This window comes from Anas acuta, chromosome 4 (assembly GCF_963932015.1).
Source record: "Anas acuta chromosome 4, bAnaAcu1.1, whole genome shotgun sequence".
NCBI lineage: Eukaryota > Metazoa > Chordata > Aves > Anseriformes > Anatidae > Anas > Anas acuta.
Genome location: NC_088982.1, coordinates 58,760,880 through 58,780,266, shown reverse-complemented (window position 1 = coordinate 58,780,266; position 19,387 = coordinate 58,760,880). Strand labels below are relative to the sequence as shown.

Below are 19,387 nucleotides of genomic sequence, written 5' to 3'. Positions count from 1 at the left end.
TGACAGAACATAATGTTCCTGGAACATCTGACTCCAGAAGCCAAAAATACAAGTGGGAAAAAAAGTCAAACATAAGTTTCTGATACTGTATTTCTTCTGACAAACCTCCAACAACAGATTTTAAATGGATTGGGAAGAGCAGAAGCCTGGAAAGAGAATTCCTGTCTCTGAACAAAAAGGTACACGTCTAGACAGCTGGAACGACGCCTGCACATTTATTTCCACAAAAGCAATTAATCCTCTCCACTTTGGAAGCAGATTCAGATTTCAGGCTCTGCAGGTTACAAGTAACAGTACTATATATAAGAAGAAAAGACTTTTTTTCACAATGTTGGCAACTCACCATTTGAAGAATCACTCCTTAATGGAAACTAAACCTAATTTTGCCACAGAAACTGAACACTGCACAGATGTCTCCCAGCTGTAATCAGCTCTCGTCACAGACAAATCACATTTGATCAGACCAAGAACTCTCTCACAGAATAAAGCATAATCTTAGTTTCATGCCAATTAGTGGGTTTTGAGACTTCTTTTTTCTTAAATGGGAGGAAAGCTGAAGAACACAATTGCTTGAAGTCCAATATCCATGAGAATTTCAGGCTAGGATTTATGCAAACTCAGCATGGTCCTGCAGACTGCATGCTCACTAGCAGCTGGAACACCAGAAACACACCTATTGTACGTCTTTGGGTTTAGGTTCTTCCACTTAAAAGAGTCCAAGCTCTGACAGTTCATAACTACAAGCAAAGCAAGGTGCAGAAGAGCACACAGAATGCACAGTCACTTCAAAAGCACATCCCAATGTGAACTAAAACTTTTACCACACACACACCTTTATAAACCTCCAAAAACTTCCCTTGATTCACAATTTAAAAAGTTATTTTAAAACAAAACCCCAAAGTTCTTAGAAAAGTCACTCCCTTCAAAAGTTAACCACGTATATAGCTGTATCAGCTACTACAATTTAAAACAAATATTTCAGGGGCTCTTCATTCCACATGTATGTGAAGTTTCCATACCTTGAGTTCAAAGGTTAAAAGACAGAATTTCATGCCGCAGTAAGAACACATCCTGCTTGTCTCACGGACAGCACTTATCTTCTTGTTAAAGCCAAGGACAGCCAAGGTTAAAAATAAAATAACTCACCCTCAACTAATGCATGATGATCCTAAAAGAAATCACTAGGGGTTTGGATACCTCAGCAGTGAAGTGTATTTACCACCCTTGCAGCTCAGGTCAGTTGGAATGAAGTTATCGCTACTGTACAGAAAGAATTCTGCTCTGAAAGCGGAACCAGTCAGCAAGCAGGGAACGACATCATTTTACTAACAGTGGAAGAGAACTATCATGCCTAAAGAAAACAATATACAGAATTGAACTGACAATAATGCACACATTCCAGGAAGAAATTGGCAACAAAACCACCAGTCTCTTGTTATGTAAGAAAACATTTTTTAGGCCTTTATTTACAAAAGCTTTAAAAAGAAATACCCTCTGTTATGCAAATTATTTGTTGTTTAAAAAGGACCACCCAGTTACATCATCGTAACTCAATGAAAAAAAGGTGTTTGGTGTTGTGGGGTTTTTTTCTGAAGTACAAGGTAAAACAGTAATTTGGCGAACATTTGGAGATTTTTCTACGATTGATTTCTGTGTTGAACACACATACGCGCGCACGCAAACACAGGCACACAATGTCGCACATTCCATCATTTCAGGCTAGTATTTAGCTATTCAATACCAAAAATCCTTCCTGCACAACTGCTCTGTACACAGGGTATGCAGAGTTAAGAACATCCTTTAGGGTCCTTTAAAACAATGTATCTAAAATATATTGCTAAAATACACTCAAAAATAAACTAGCATTACACTCCTCAGGTAAGTTTATTAGCTCTAAGTTATTTATACTTTGTTGTTGTACAACAAGTATCTGCAACAGCTGTCTTTGTATCGGCTACAGAAGAGCACGATTTAATTGTCCTAATTTAATAATTCAATTAAATAGTATTTTTTTCAGATCTTTGGGTTTTATCTTTACCTAAACTGACTTTCAAAATTTATCAAATCATGTATTCAATAAATATGAATTCATAAAAAATATTCGGGGTATAACATTACTAGAATAAAAGCTAGAAGTTAATCAAGGGAAGTGTGCCATTACAAAATTCCTACTATTCCAATGTCCTTCAAATCTTAGCTTAATGGCCAAATGCTAAAGCCAAAGCTGTTTGTTTTCCTGAAGGGTGTAAAGCTGTTTTTTCAAGCTTCTTTCCCTCATCACAGAGCGGTTTTAAAGCAGCAGGCCAACCAGCAGTTGACACGTGCAGGATGTGTTTGACGACTGAACACTAGTAAAATAACAGCAGTTACTATGATTTCAGTAGTTTCTTTTGCTCGAACAAAGGCAGATTATGCAGCAAATAAGTCATGTTCTATGGGTTAAGATACCATGGAAATACAGTGTGAAGCTGCTGAGCTCGGAAGATGATTGTTTTCTATCTGAGGGCAAGAGAAAAAAAAAACAAAACTTGAAATAAAGCAGAGGATTTGAGTCAGTTGCCCTCTAAAGTGCAAATCTGATGGTCCACAATCTTGAATAGCTAAAACGCCTGCATACTGGAAGGAACAGACATGAATGGGGAAGTTAGTTACAATCAGTGCGAGTTAATTTGTATAAGGGAGGGGAAAGAGGAAAAAAACTAAGACCAAAGACCAATATAAGTAAGTTTACCATACTATTCATTTTGATTTAGCTTTCCCCTTCTCTCTGCCACACTGATCCTACACGTGCGTCTTTACAAATGGGCTAGTTATGACTCCAAAAGTAACCCATAAAATTATACATATCAATCAATATTAAGATCAAAATCTGTGATAGCAACAGTCAGGTTTAGTACATAGAAAGGCAGAAAAGAAAGTGTGCCGAGAAAGGGGGAAAAAAAAAAGCCTTATTGTCCAAGGGGTTCAACCAGAGATAAAACCTATATACAAGCATGTGGAGCTCAAAAAGATGGCCTTTCCTTTCATGTCATGACTGTTTGTTGGCTTCTTCTTCATAAGCATTTCCTGTGCCATTTTGTACGTAAGATGACCCCGAACCAAGGCCATATAAGTGGCCACAATATTTGGCATCGTCAATGTGATCTTCAAAGAACATCTGGAGTGTGAAAAGAAAGACACAAATTATTGCCAAAGCAAAGGCTAAGTTCAAACAGAACTACAGAAAGGCTTAAACACTTTTTAAAACTAAGTTTTTAACTTACACGTACATTGCTAAACAATTAACTCAACTGAAAAGGCTTTAAAAATGCACACTACACATAGTTATCTCTGCTGACTACTGCGTCCTTAGTAATGCTGTAGAAATGCTGTATTTAGAAAGAATCTCTGGAAGTACTCAAAAAAAAATCATCATAATCCATTTTTGTTTATTTAAACAAATGATTTTCACTAAAACCCCAGAATTCTACTTCCATGAATAAGAGGCTTTGGGTAGACAAAGTCAAGCAGGTAATTTGCCATGTTACAACCTGCATTTTAAAGAAATGATGATGGGTTTGAACCTTTTCTCTAAAAAAAAATAACTAGAAAGTCAGTATTTTAGGTATGATTATCAGATATTTTTCCTTTTTTTGCTTTGGATGTTGTTTCAAATTCAAGAGTAAAATACTAATGATACAGTTAGCAGCACCATGCTATGATGCTTGGATCACACCAGAAACAGAATCTTTTGCAGCCCATGACCTGCTCAACGATGTTAACAGTTCCAGGGGAGGCAGAACAGAGCGTTACGATGAGCAAAGCAGATTAAACCACAGCACTTATTATTCACTTATCTCATTAGCAGCTGTCAGAAACTTGTGGTCAGTTTCTCCTTTATACAAAAGGCCAGATTACTGGATGCTGAGGCTTCTACATCCTGTACTAAACCTTACTAAAAGATGAGGTTTGCCATTTGTCACCTGGTGTCATTACTATATCAAAACAATCCCCTGACAGATCCCACATTCTGATGTCCAAGCATTTGTCCAGTGCAACTTGTTTCAAGACAAAGCCCCTTCATGAAAAGTGTCCTAGTATCTTCCTATTGTATGCAGACAAGTAGCAATGATATGCAAAGCTTGTAAGACTTAATTTCCATTTCTGTAAGACTTTAAATAACTGATACATAATCTTTTAGAAACTCTGTTAGTTTATCTGTGCTTATGCATGGTAAACTCAAGATGAACAGTGTACGGGCATTTTCCCCAGCAGCCTGTCAGTCAGTATTTAGAATGCCCACACCAGAAGTGGCTAGCGCATACAGACCTGCTCTTTCCCTGGCACTAGGCCTGTCACAAGCAGCTGCACACACTGGCTGGGTATTACAACTGAGAAGCAGGTCTGCAAAAAGCAGCCTGAGTACAGTTACTCAGAAAGGAGGCTGGCTCTAGCAGCTCCATTGCAACAACCACCTAAGAAATTTTGCAGAACAGGAAAGGGGAAAAAAAAAAAAATCTCTTACTCTGGCAAAAATACAGTCTTGTATCTGTCAAGAAAGCAGAGACCCCTGAAGCCCCTTAGAGACTTCTTTAAAATACATCAGACTTATCAGCCATCAGCAAAGAATCGGCAATTTCATCTGTTAGAGCAAGTTACTACTATGGAGATAAAACCAATACATCCACCTACTTCTCGCATTTTGAAGAAGGCCATTCCTGTGAGTAAAGAATCAGATCCTGCCTGATGCTGTGGTCCTATCCTTTCCAGCTCTAACTGCTCAGCCACTTCTTGTAATCCACCCTGAAAGAGAAAACATCTGTTAACTGCTGCAGAACTCAAATTTGAGAACTGATTATCAGTATTTGGGAAAACCCGTTACACCAGACATACAACTTTTGCATGAAGCATGAGCAGGCACTATGCTAGACAGATACACACCTGATGAATCCACATTTCAGTATCAAGAGCTGCATTAAAGTTCTGCATCAGTGTTGCTTAAACAAAGCAACAAAACTACTACTGCTTCTTGTTCCAACCTGTCCAATAAACATAACTTGCTACTTAACAAAACAAATCCTTTAAGGCATCAAAAGGACTGGCAATGCTGAAGAATAATACAAGGTGTTCCTGTAACCCTTCTATTTGAATGAAAGTTTAAAAGGTAAAAATAATGTTCTACAAACACAAGGATTCAAGTACTTACAAATGAGGCGCTCAGTTAAAGTATCTAGGCTTCCTTTGAAATTGACTTTTCTCCCCACTTACCTTTCAACAATTAAGTTGAGGGTTTCTCACTTCCCTTTACAAAACACTGAGAGCATCCTTAAGTATCTAGAAAGCTACAGGGAGTCCAGGAAAATGTTACACAGCAGGCATTTAGAAACAAGGAGGTAGAGTTTAAAAAAAGGAAAAGGAGGAAAAGAGCACCAACTCCATCTCTACACACCTCTTTAAAGTTTGTTTCATTAACTGCTATAAGAGGGTATGGGGAAAAAAAACATGCAAAAAAATAAAGTTATCATCTTGTAGCTTGTTTTCTAAGATAAGAAAAGAAAAAGACAGTCACTTTTCTCTTAGAAATGTATATTTAATGGCCATATCACCTGCAAAACGAAGCCTACCTCTTACAAAAAGGATATAGGCACCTCACATGCAAAGAGGGAACCATTTACAACAGTAATTGGTTTGAATGTTGACACATGGTTTAAAAGAAGACACTATGAAGGTGCAGACATCGCTAGCTGTTTTTAAAGGTAAAGCTTCTGCAGTTTTGAAACTTTTCGTTTTCCATTAAGCTCTACATCTGTGGAAAAACTACCCCCGAACTGCACAGTGCCTATACAAGTCTTTCTTTTAGCACCCCAAAATGGTAATAACCACTTGCAGAAGCAAACCTGTCAGAGATGAGTTTGGTTTTACAGATATGTCTATCCTTCAACTGTGTTAAATTGTAAACGGCAGCTATGTAAGATGTGGGAATGCAATTTTCCACAGCTTTTTATTTTATTAAATCTTTACATCATAAAGCCACTGGAAGCAGACTAAAGCACATGGCACATGCTTTAAGGTCTACACAGATCGAAACCAAAGATGAACCCTATGATTTTAAATAAAGACTACCTAGTATCTGAGGCAGCCTGTCCTCATGCCCTTAACCTGTTTCAAGACAATAGCTTTGGGTTTTTGTTTCCTTTTAAAAATGGCAACTTCAGTAAAAACATTCCAAAGTAACAGCTAGTAACCAACTCTAGAAGCTGGTACAGGGATGTTTAGATTTATTCTATAAATCTATAGATTCTATACTGAATATAGTTTGCATAAGTTTGAGAATTAGTCTATACAGATAGTCTAGATAAAAAACTGCTTTCTATCTCCCAGTAATTAGCCCCCAATGTCCTCTGCTTTCTAACTCCCAGTAATTAGGTATTGGAGTTAGCACCAGCAGTTAAGCCTGCACCCTTTTCAAGGCACCACTTGCTGCTTATAAGCTCTCTCCTTTCTCAAGCTGCAACTTATCATCACGTTCTGCTAGCTGTACGACTACACCAGCTTCAAATAGCTTGGAAGTAAAACCACCCAATATTAGAAATCAACAGTATTTACACAGTGGCTGCATGCTCTGCAACGCAGACATGATAGTTCAAAATTCACAGGAACAGCAGCCTGTAGGAGATTGCTTTGAAAATAGCACCTTTAATGACATCTATTTGTAAATATAGCATTCATCACTTGTAGGAGAGACCACTGCTTGGCCAGGAATTATAGAATAAAACCCAGCTGTGTCCACAGGTTATTAGGCTACTGAAATTCTTTCAGGACTTCTGCACTCCAGATAAGAATATCTTATTACTGGGGGAGGAGGATAATAGAAAGGGACTCAAAACAAAAATGAAACTGATTCACAAGGTATGCATTAGATCCCATCTTCCACTTGATAAATAAAAAATTCCAGCTTTTCAGAGTATCAGTCTTCCAAGAAAAGGGCCACAAAAATGTACATAACCGCAGTCAACTGCATTTCAAACTCAGTTTTCATGGCAATTCTACGAGTTCATCGCTCTGTACAAACCCACATATTAAAAACAAGTTTACAAAAAGGTCTACACATCTTTATTAGAGTTGCCATTACTGTAAAAACATATGAAATTGTCTACATAAAAAGATTTTTAGAGACCAAGCAAGAATTTAACCTATACTACACTAATGTCTCAAGTTAAGTCCCAACTGTGTGCCACTGAAATACACTCGTGTCCATCTGAGTAACAGACTGTAAATTCATAACTACTTTAATCCCACAAGAACAGCTTCTAAATCCTCAAGCATATTTCTCTTCTCAAGGCCAAAAATTCATTTTTGGATGTGTGGGGCATGGTGGAGGAGGCACAAGGGACAAGTTACAGCAAGTCAGTGACTTCTGTATGAAAATAACTTAGACAAGTCAATAAAGGACAACTGCACAGCAGTTCAATTCTCTGCCATTTAATAGAGATTGAATGTGACATACTTTTGGAGAAAGAGCATGCATTTTTCGAGTCACAAGGCGGAACATTTAGCAACGTGTTTCAGAAAGCTGCACTCAGTACAGTACAAGTCCCACAATCATTTCATTGCTGGTGCTTAGAGGGGTAGGGTACTCCACAGCCCTTCCCCTCCTCTCATGACTAGCCTGCAGGTTAGAAGAGAGGATTAAGATTTACTGCAGGAAAGTTGACTACATATTTAACTCCGAAAAATCACCCCTGTTCTTAAGGTGCACTGAAATAAGACTCATGAAGGTTTTACTTATCTTGCAAAATACATCCAGATCTCTAAACAATGCAAGTTGCATACAACTATATTTTTCTTAATTAAATGACAGGAAATACAGGTCATTAGAGTTAGACCATACACACTGTTCTTGACCACCACCAAAGATATCAGGTACTTTTCTTTCCTTTACTAGGAGTGAGAAAATTAGAAGGTTTTGTTGTTGTTGGGTTCACTGCCCCTACCCCTTCAAGGCACCTAAATTATAACATTTATTTTTTTTCTTCTAGTCTCTGTGGAGGAAAAAAAAAAAAATCACTTCTAAAATGTTCTGTAATAACCAACCATTTGCCCAGCTGATTATACCAATAACTGGATGAACACAGGTAAACAAACTTTTCTTACTAACTAGAAGGGAGATCTCCGTTTCCAGCATCAATCTGGTTAACAAAAGGAATTGCACATCTTACTTTGCACACAACTAGGGTACTATATAAAAGTGACATGCTATTTATCTCGAAGACACAGAGGACTGCAAACCCATGCAGATCACTAGGTTAGCATGATGAAGTGGAAAGCCATTCCTTAGGATCTAGTTGTACTACAGTCAGTGCTCTCTTTTTTCTTTGGATTCTTATTAAGAACACCTAAAAGATCAGGTTACTTTCCAAAAAAAGCAAGTCATGTATTGCCACAGATGAGCGACGTGCCTCATTCCAGCAGCAGTCCAGGCTCTTACAGTTCTTTGGCAAGTAAAGTTGTTAACATCTGTAGCATCTTTCGCTTTGCTGTCTTCCCCTTCAACATAGTTTGTTTCCATTAATTCTCCAGTCCACTTAAATCTCCAAGTTTTATGATAGAGTAAGCCAATTAGCAGCCCCAGTGGCCTGACACAAGAGATTCATTTCTAGTACCGCATTTTTTCTAGAAGTCACATGTTGCTCCTGAGCATACACTGTTCTTTATCTTTCCCATATTGGACCATTTTAAACATTCTTCATTCGACTTCTCTTCCCAAGAGGCTTGCACAGCATCATGGTTGCAATGACCTTTGTGAAGACGACCACAGCCATTTAATGGACTGCACAATGAGGAAATAACAGCGTGTGAAACCCATCAGTTCTTATGGCTCAGGGAGTGAACGATTAGTTCTAAACGTTGGTTTATCATCCAGCAACAAAGACTGAATGTAGCTATAAACCTAGTAGCATCGTGCTATTGTTTAGTAAGCAGTTATAAAAGTTATCATGTGTTCCTGCCTGTCTCTACCAATAGCCTTTAATACTAAACACACAAAGTTTGAGAGAACAATGCTGATTAATGGTATTTTCAAAGAAAAAAAAAAAAAAGAAAATAATACAGAACCTAAGTTTGTATCAGTATCTCCCCCCAAAAAAAGTTGGCTCTGAGCCATTAACAGATTACTTACCTTCAGATTTTTGCAACTCTTCATGAGATACTTTACATCATAGATGACAGGGAAAAACAATCGCAGTATCTCAAAGAAGTCCAGCTCTTCTTCAGGTAAATTGGAGTTGGTCAGGATTTTGATTAGATAGCCAAAGTCATATCCACTGCAAATTGACAAGAAAAACGATACAGTCAAATAACTTAAAAGCACCCTTTTCACTTCCAATATCAAGAATATTACATGTTAAAAGGAAGGCAATTTGCCTATTTGCAATGCAATTTAGACACTCTTGAAAAAGACTAAGCCATAATGTAAATGGCCTCATCGCAGCTTCCAGAGAAAACATTTTAACTTAGTCTCAAGGAGGCCAAGTGAAGAAGCAAAAAATAAATAAATCTGCCTGTAGGAGCGTCTCCAAACCCTGAAACAAGGTAGTGCTGATGGAGCTTCAGCTGGTAACAAGAACTTAAACAGAAAGACTCCTAGCTGGTTCCCTGGACTGGAGTTCCTCTCTACAAGCAGAAAGAGAGGAAAAGACTTTTATAGTTCTCTGAAATCTGAAGGAAGGATTAGCTTCCACAAGAGCCAATGCATTTTTATACCTGGAGGTGAAGTTCATCCTCAGCAGTGCCAAAGAGGGGGCAGTCTTTCAACTTTCCCCAATTAAATCATCCCAGTTAGACAGCTGACAACTTTCATTACAAATGAATGGGTGGCCACCATAGGTTACAAATTCCCAGTTGACATTGTCATGCTTGTTTTTGGTTGAACAAGAATCACACTCAAAGCCAGTAATTTTGCAACATGGACAAATCTTGACTGGGGCCTTTCAGCTTTAACTGTGAGGTGAGCGATACCAAAGCCACAAATCAGCAAAGAGTGCTGTACTACTGACCCTGCAGATATTTAGCACCCACTTAGACCCCTGACTTCTGAGGAAGACTTAAGGCCTTAGCTTATGGCAAAGAGGATTGCTCATGGTAAAGAGGATTGGTTTTTCTATCTTTTGTATATGACAAAGATCTCTACATCCCCTTGATTTTACAAGTTTCTAGACCAAAGTAGAAAGTCTCGAACACATGAGGAGTGACTGGACTGTTTCCTACAAGTCCATTAACACAAGATACAAATGACTGCAGCTCTCCCAAGGGACTTTCCAATACGCTAAATAGGAATTTCAAGCTGAATGAATCCTGCACTGCATCTGGTGCTTTGAAGCTAGGCTGGCAGCATTCCATGCTCCGCACCAGCGGCCACTGGCCAGGGAGCAAAGGAACCAAAGACTTTCAGCTACGTCTTACAACGTAAAAACTTGCAGCATACTTAGCAAAACAGCAGTTGGGAAGCTTAATTTTATTAGGTCACCTATGGCAGCAGGGTTGGGAGGGGAAGAGAGGGAGGTCTGTATCAGCATAAAGCCTTTTCTTTGTTCTATAGGACAAGGAAAAAAAGACATTAGCAAAACAGAGGCTGTTTAGAAGGATGCAGAAAAAAAAACAAAAAAAAAAACACACCAACAACATGCTCTTCAAGATTAAGGAGACTCTCACTCCTCAAGGGACTAAGCTCTCCTCTCTAGTGAGCTTACTTACTGATGCACCTCAAACAAAACATCTGTATCAAAACTTTTTATGTGAAGAAAACAATACTTGTGCCCCTCCTGTTCCAAAAAGTATTTGGCCCTTCCAAAAAAAAGATATGACTGGATTACTGGAAAATGGATGTTCTCAAACACTTCTGAATTCTATGAAGAAGGAAATACTGTAAGAAAAGCCAAAGGATTCATTTAGTGTTTGTATTGAGAGGGAGCAGGCTACCGTAAATTAGCAATTATGATGAATTTTATATATACATATATATTTATTTATTTTCTGGAGATTGTAGCAGACATTCATTTTGGCATCTTCACACAGAAAGAGGGCACGGGATACATGAACAGTGGATTTATTTAACAGACAGGATTACCCTTCTATTATAGGGCAGCATTCAATCAGATATCCATTCTTGGATCCTAAACATGGGCTAAGATTTAGTCAGCTCAACCAAATTCTCTTCCACATCCCTTAAGTTCCAGCTGCTTGCACTTAGTCCCATTGTGCTCATATAAAACAACACAAAACTGTGCTTTACTGCTCATGATGCAGTATCAAGGCATTTACATAATCTTTTAGTACACTGTTAGGGCTTAATATGCTCCTGTCACCTAAACTTACACAGACATAGGAACGGTCACTCCAGTTCAAGACTATGGTAATATTCAGTTCAAAACATTTTGAGTGGCCACTGCTAAATCGTTAACAGAAGGGTAGGAAAGTCCACAATGAGCAATTATGTAATTACCTGCTCATTAGTGAAGTTTTCTTCTAATGCTCTAACAGACAATTAGTGGTTGGCTTATACCCTGGAGCACAGAAACTTCCTTTCCTTAAAGAGCTTTCACCATTTCTAATATAATCACTTGAAGTTAGCAGCTGCAGCTAGCCGCAGTCCCTGGAGCTATAGAGCACCACAAGCACGCTTACAACCACTGTTACTCAATCAATCTGGATGGCTCTAGGCAACAAGACCATCAAGAAAAGATCAAATGTGACTATTCCTTTCCCTTATTATCCAGAAAAAAGATAATCAGATAGCCAATTCGCAATGAACTTTATGCAAGCACGAACAGCCTCTGAAACAAACCAAAAGCTGACAGGGCTGAAAAAGATTTTGTTTTTTAACTAGCTACAAATTCACCCAGAAACAAGCCAACAAATTAAGTTTTACTAGAAGCAGTTGGACACAAATGATTAATGAAATGCAATGGCTAGGAACTTTCCAACTTCCCCCAAACATTTGGGTTAACAGGCATATACACAGTGTCTCCTGAGGTAGAAGGAGAAGGCTGCACACAGGTGGCCACTCAACACTTCAGCCCGTCAGTAAACCAAGCACCCGAAAACCAGCATTTGAGCCCTTGTGTCTTGTAACATGGTGTTAGACCATGAGGTATCTACAGCTCTCTTGGCTGTGACGAGAATTACGAACTGTGTTTGCCCTCCCTCTCATCAACCCAAGTACATTTTAACACACACACACATGAAATAACATGGTCTCTTATGAAGTTGCAATATGTAAGAATTGGTTACAGCACAAAAAATCTCTTCTCTCATGCCTGACAGAACCATAGATCCACACAGATTTGCCAATAGGTCAGGATGCCAAAGCAGCTACATCAAATGCAGATGGAAAACATAAAGGGAAAAGTTTAAGAGATTAGAAAAAAATGCGTGACTTCCAGAAAGTTGAACACCGGGAAGAGAAACACCACCAAAACACAACCTCTCACTCTGAGACCCCCAGAAATTTTGGGGGCTGGTAGTAATTAAAACTTTTTGAGGAAGCAGAAGAAAGGGCACTGCCAGCAACTATCATGCACAAATCTTTACACTATTCAATAAACTACTGCATGGAAATATACACAAAACAGATTTTGAACTAAGCTGTCATGATGTTAAAGCTTCCACCGATAAAAACAAACACAAGCAATCTAAGGTATATTTATAAACAGCTGCTTGCTACTCTTTTGTGGCACATTTGGTGACCTGTGGTCATTTCATAGCTATTTGAAGTCTTTGCATCCCCAGAATTCACCCATTACTCCACGGTTTTGTGCTTAAGATAACATCAGCATGCTTTGACAAGTGCAACAGCCTCAAACACTCTGACTTCAAGCAGAGTTGCAGACAATCAGTTTGTCAAACATTTGCTGGAATTAGAACACCTTAAGATTTCTGAAGACATTTTTAGTGAAATCCAGAAGAGAAACTCCTTTTAGCAGATGCAAATGAACTTCAAAGCTATCCCAGAAACGTGATGCAAATTGCACTACTAAAAATGCCATTAGTGCACTTTGCACTACACTTCCACCAGTATAGAATCACGGAATATCCCAAGTTGGAAGAGACGCACAAGAATCATCGAGTCCAATAGCACTAGCAAGGAATCACACTATCATGATTAGATTTTAAAAAGAATACCTGGTGTAAAAATGTCTCCTGGTCTTTTGCTAGTATTAGCATAGCTTACACTGGTTCCTTAAAGTTAATAACCTATTCTGGAGAAACAATGTTTTGCAGGTGTTGCTGCTTCTACATGGCAGCTTCTGTTCAAACACTTGTTACAGGCTTAATGTGAACCCCTGCTGTTCTCCTGAACCATCTTTTTTTTTTTTAAACTGCAGTCAAGCGTAAATCATAAATATACATATAATAATGGATTTAAGAAGCAGAAAGAAACTTAATTCGACACTGATTCAGCATTTGTAGTTATTTTGACACAGTTCATGGCACTTTTGTTCCACTATTTTCCCAAAGGTGCTGCCATAGTAGCAAGATAGCAAAAGTAAGATTATTTTGGAGTCACACTGTGAGTCAAGACAGCTCTGAGTGGAAGATGTTGTAAGCAGATTAGGCAACAAGATCCTCTTTCAGTATGCTTAAAGTCAGTCTAGCTGAAATAATGTTTCTACTAAGCAAGCCAAAGCTATGAATTCCTCAGCATTCGGCAACAGTTTGAATGAAAAACCAGCATATTTCTTTACAACAGCTGGCAGCAGTTGTTCAGCATGCACAGAAGGCTTACAACCTCTTTGGAAATTGTCACTGTTTGTCAATTTCAGAACAACAAATCTCAGATACTAGCAGCCCCATACAAAATTCCTTCTCTATTATTTTCAGCAATCCTTTGAACTTTTCTACTTCTTAGTATAAAGCCACAAAGTTACATACAGAGCACCATGGCTTTGCTAGGAGTCAAAATGTATAAAACGTGCCTTTCTAGGCATCCAGGAAGAAAAAGCCTCTTGTTCTTTTAAGTCTGTATTCAGGTGGAGTCGAGGAGGGGGTTGTTACTATTTTTTGGGTGTATGTTTTTTCTCCCCTTTCCACCAGGGAAAGTGGAGAATCACTTTCCTGGTAATGTGCAACTTTCTACCATTATCTTACATTCCTTGCTAAAGCAATCAGTATTTTGGGGTTGCTTAGTGACTTACATACCTCTGATTTCACGTGCATTTCTCCTGTCCAAGGCTTAATTGTTTAAGAGGAAGAATTTGGTGGGTTGTTTCTTTTTGCCCTTAGTTTTGTCATCTACGGATTACCACCCACCAATGTGGCATGCACAATAAACACGAACATGACTCTAAAGAAACTACCAGTTTAAGCTGTAACATTTGTTCTACATTTGTTGACTTGCTTAACAGCCAGCATTTAAGATGTCAACATACACGCGTTACAAGCAACGAGCCTCTAAAGGCACTGCTGCCTGCAAAGAGTGCAAATTATCTCTGGCACGTACAATGACTATTGCCTAAGTTTTAAAATTTTAAATCTTACTAACACCAGAAAATCTTGTATATCTTGATAGATTCAGCTATTTAGTATTGTCATTTGTATTTCTACTTGGAGAACAGGTTCCCATGATGGAAGGAATGGTAAAACATATCCATTGCTACAGACAGAATTCTGACTTACAAGCGTTCTTCTTCTAAACTGAAGGATTTTCATCTACCAAGATTCCCAGGAGACTTATAACAAATTTAAAAGTGCTTTATAAAACTCTTCACTAATAATTCTGAGGTCCCTCCCATGAAACAAACCGTATTTACTAGAGAACTGCTTACAAGTAGTTTGCTTTTATCACTGTTACCATTAGTTACACCTGCCATAGTAAAAGATACAATGCCACCTGCTGGCTTAGGAGTTTAATGTATTTTGAGTTCAGTTTTCTGGTTAGAATGTAATCAGTTATGAAAACAAAATATCACTACCACCCTGTATGCTCTATTCTTTTAATACACAATAGTGCTGGATGTATCACTGCAGAAATACATTTCTCAGACTTACCAAACAAAATAGACACACTATAAACTAGCAGACTTACACCAGGTGAGACACCAGATCCGAAATCTAAGCTATAGAATTCATCAACGCAGGCGACTCAAATATTTAACAAGCAAAATTTACCTGTGAAATGAAAGCCACTTGACTCCTTCACAAAGTACAACTCCTGATGTCATAAGCAGTTCTGCAAAGTATTGTGTCTCAATTCCTTCTTCCTCATGCTTTTTAAACTGGATTCCAGATGTTGTTAACAGCTCAATAGAGTCTTGCGCATACATATCTTCTCTAAAAACAGAAAAGAAGTAAATTTTCAAAATGTACAGACCTCAGTGACTATAAACCGGGTAACATATTTTTCCTATTTATTCCACAGACTTTAATAGGGGAAGCAACTTGGCTTTATTCCACATTTATTATAAAAACAACCATTTTCACAGCTTTTGTTAACCTTCACTAACAGTTCGTCATTCTTAGCACCTCTATTCTTGTCTCCTTAACAACAGCCTACTTCCTGCTCCACTTCCTATCACCTAGAGCTCCCCTTTTGCAAACTCCACAGAGAAAAACACGTGTATGAATACCGGTATTTTACCCAACATCTGTTACTTAAACTGCACCAAAATATATATAATAGTTAAGGCACTAACATCTGCTATGGAACTAAGAGCAGTATACTCCAGATCCCAGGTGCTATATTTTCCACCTGTCTTGTCATCTGTGATTTAAGTTTGCATAAATATTTAGACACATGCTCATCAAAACTTTTCTCACTACAACTGGAAATTAAGTATTTGCCCTATCAACTCAACCCTTGAAGTTCAGGTAGCCTACCATTTTCGCTCTAAACCACCAACTTCATCTTTTCTTTAACAGCCATGTCTGGGACCTGCTTAACAGGAAAGGGAAAAAAAAATCCTTTATGCCGCCTTGCTTGATCCCTTTTATCACCGTGTTTGTTCCATTTGTCACTAGCATTGTTGTGGACTCTTAGGTATTTTGTGATGAAATGAATAGAGCTTTTTTCTCTCTGAAGTATTAACTATATCATAAGAAATACACAGAATGCTTAACTGAAAAAAAAGCAAGGTGGCTCTTAGACAATATTCATATTGCTGTCCACAACAGCCTATTCTACAAAGTCTCTTCAGTGTACAGATTTTAATGAAAAAAATACTCAAACAGACAAGGCAACCCAATATATCAAACCTGACTGTTAGATCAGTTGTAGGCTTCATACTTCCTAATAGCAAGTCATCATTCATCAGAACATAAAGACACGTTCAGGAGAGGTGGTGTATCTTTTTTCCTCCCTCTCACACAGCTGTTCATTAGCTCTCCAGCTTTTAGGCATCAGCTTCCTAACACCTGTCCATTTCCATAACACATTAAAGAACTCATCCAAAACAAACATGGCCTATATGCCTATATATATATATTTTTAATTTATTCTTGTTTGTTGCTCTGCACTGATCAGGTGGATACTTATTTAATAAAAATGTTTATGCTATTTAAAAATACATAGTGGCAAGATCTAGCTAGAATGACAAAAAAAAAAAATGCCTTCTTCTAGGAAGAGTCAACAGCTGTTTTGCTCTGGGAGCAGAACACTTGGCATGGTGCCACTTCCCAAAAGGAAGTTTAGCATCAGATAAAAAGAAGTCATTTCTCCATTCCTGGTCTAAATATTCATATTTCATGCCACTCTTATCTAGCTTACTGCTTTGTATAAAGTTCACCCCTTCAATGAACTAGTAACAAGTCATTAGTTGACTACCTAGATTCGGCCACACTAAACTTTCTTATCTATGCAGCATCTGGAACAAATGGATGGAAAACTACATTTGTTTTCAATAGCTTGACATCCATAGACCTTTGAAACACGGAAAATTAATAAAACATAACCCAGGCTCTTCTTCCCAGATCACAGTTTGGAAGCTATTAATCCATTCCTCCTCCTCTTTCTCCTGTACTCAGCAGGATTAGCATATTCTTCCAAGAGGTAACTTCCATCCAGCAATTTATATGGCCAAACAAGTTGAGATAACAAAATATCAAATCTGTGCTTCCTTTCCTTTCAAGGGATGCTTCAAACAAAACTAAAAAGAGCATGTTCTTCCTCAGACCAAACATATCTGTGACAAGACGCAGCACTGCTTGTTTAGAAAAGCAAGAAGATCAAGAGGGGCAGCAGCAGACTTTTTTCAAAAGAATCATGATTACTTTGAAAAGAATCTTTTTATCTGCCAGTTCTCTAAACTTCCTTTGTAGGCTGCAAATTTAACTCATGTATATCAAGTTTTCCAGTGATCGGCCTGTAACGCTGCCAAAAATCCCCAAGCCTTCAACACATTTAAATTTGAGAAGCATTTGCTCTGATACTTATATCAGGCCATATGAGAACCTGTCAGACCAATTATGTTTACTTAGGAAAACAGTCAAGATACTGTTTTAGCTGCTTTAGTAACCTTGTCAACTGCTGCTAGATATAATTAGATCTCCACATACATGTCTCATTCAGCGGGGAAAGTCACATTCGTACTTACACGTTTACCACTGACAAAAAGCATGTTCTGAAACGAAGTCACAATACTACTCTGACCGACAGGAAAATTAAGCTTGCTTTTCAAACACCACATCACACCAAAAAAAAGAATCTGGAGCAGAAATCTCTGCAAGCATTACGCTCTGAAATCAAGAATCCCCTTTCAACCCACTATAGAATTAAACAGGGTAATGAATAGCAACGTTTGTTTACAAAACACAAGAAAAGCTGCTACATTATTAAAAACAACATGCCACTTCTATAACAACTGGTAGGAGTCAAACTATGTTTAGGAAGAAGTACTTTGAAATGCTAAATATGAAAATGCAGAGCTAACTTCTGCACTGAACATAAATGCATCATTTCAAAACGTCTGTTGAAACGGTTTAGTGTTTCTGATTAAACTACTAACGGCAAGATAGAGAGCGCACAAATGAGGCAAGAAAGCACACGTTTGGCTGACAAAAATCTCCTTCCATAAAGCTTTCCAATTGGTAGGTAACAATAGTTGAAATTTTCACAGCCTGTAGTGCATTTTCGGTATCAGTAAGTCAGAACCATACATCTAATTATGTAATTAGAGATTTAACACTTACGTTAAATTAAATTTAAAATTAAATTGCCAAGTTGAGGTTCCTGGAGGGTATTCCCCTTGCTCATTCATAAATGTCAGTCCTAGTTGAATTATTTTTAGCAAGTCGACATTACAGCGCAATAATTGGTACTGATAGTCTGCATTGCTTCTGAATTCTCCAATAGGCCTTGCAACTACTCCTGGAAATTCTGTGTCCTGTAAGAACAGAAGGAAAACTTTAACAAGAGACACCCACAAGAACTCACAGCACTCAGTTTTAGCAAAGCATCTCTCAAGCCTCGAACAATTTCACGGCTAAAGAACACTGTGAGTGAGCACAGCTTTTGGAGGTAACAGATCAGAATCTTAATGTCTAAGCGTTAATTCATCATTAAAATGCCATTGTTTTTTTCCAAGACAGATTGATAAATGACTTCGGTAAGGTACAATTTACTAACATCAAATGAAATCGTTGTGGTTTTTACAGCAACTTCCTAGATAAACAGCACACGTGCCCGCTTACCATAGCTACATAGTTATACTTCCGTATAACTTGGCGGATCTTCTTCATCTCTTCGTCCAAGTTACAAGCCCAAACTTCGCAGATTCTTTGGCTATGGTCTACGGTAGCTGCTGGCATAGTGGGGGGCTTTAGTGACCGTACATCAAAAGGTACACTTGACTGAGGATCCGTGTCATAAAGACGACTTTATTTCCCTTTTATTTTTACACCTAAGAGACAAACAAAGCATTAGGTTTTTATCCTTCAGGCAGGGGAAGGAAAAAAGCTTAGGGATACGCACAGGGCTCGGTGTTTAATGGCTCAGAGCAGCAGCACGGCCCGGCCCCCCGCCCCCCGCAGCACGAGGCGAGGCCCAGCACCCCCCCAGCACACAGAGGACGCCCCCCGGCCTCAACCCAACGCCCTGCGGGGACACCCCGCTCAGCACGGCGTTCGCCCCCCCCCACACGCACCCAGCCGCGGGGCCGCCGTTAGGCCCCGAGCAGGCCGCGCACCGCGCCCGGCCCCCCCCCAGCGAGGCCTCCGCGGCCTCACGGTGCGGGAGGGGGGGGGGCCCCGCGCTCACCCTCACCCTCGGGGCCGTCTCCGGGACAGGGGGGGCCGGGCCGGGCGCTGCGAGGCCCCGCGGCGGCCCCGGCGGCCACGGAGCCGCTGAGCGGGCGCGCAGCAGGCAGGGAGCGCCGCCCCCCCGCACACAGCCATGACGTCACCGCCGCGCCTCCCCCCC

General features: G+C 39.1%; 1 protein-coding gene across 1 annotated transcript; it reads right to left on the bottom strand.

Annotated features, from left to right (window-relative positions):
• Positions 1-1,430: 1,430 nt before the first annotated feature.
• Positions 1,431-19,362, bottom strand: CNOT7 (CCR4-NOT transcription complex subunit 7). The gene is made up of 7 exons (XM_068681500.1): positions 19,226-19,362; positions 18,661-18,869; positions 18,160-18,353; positions 15,145-15,306; positions 9,158-9,302; positions 4,672-4,782; positions 1,431-3,157 (listed from the first exon to the last, which is right to left on the bottom strand). Exons 2-7 carry the CDS (start codon positions 18,775-18,777, stop codon positions 3,029-3,031), a joined length of 858 nt encoding a protein of 285 aa, XP_068537601.1. The 5' UTR covers positions 18,778-18,869; positions 19,226-19,362; the 3' UTR covers positions 1,431-3,028.
• Between the last annotated feature and the right edge of the window lie 25 nt (positions 19,363-19,387).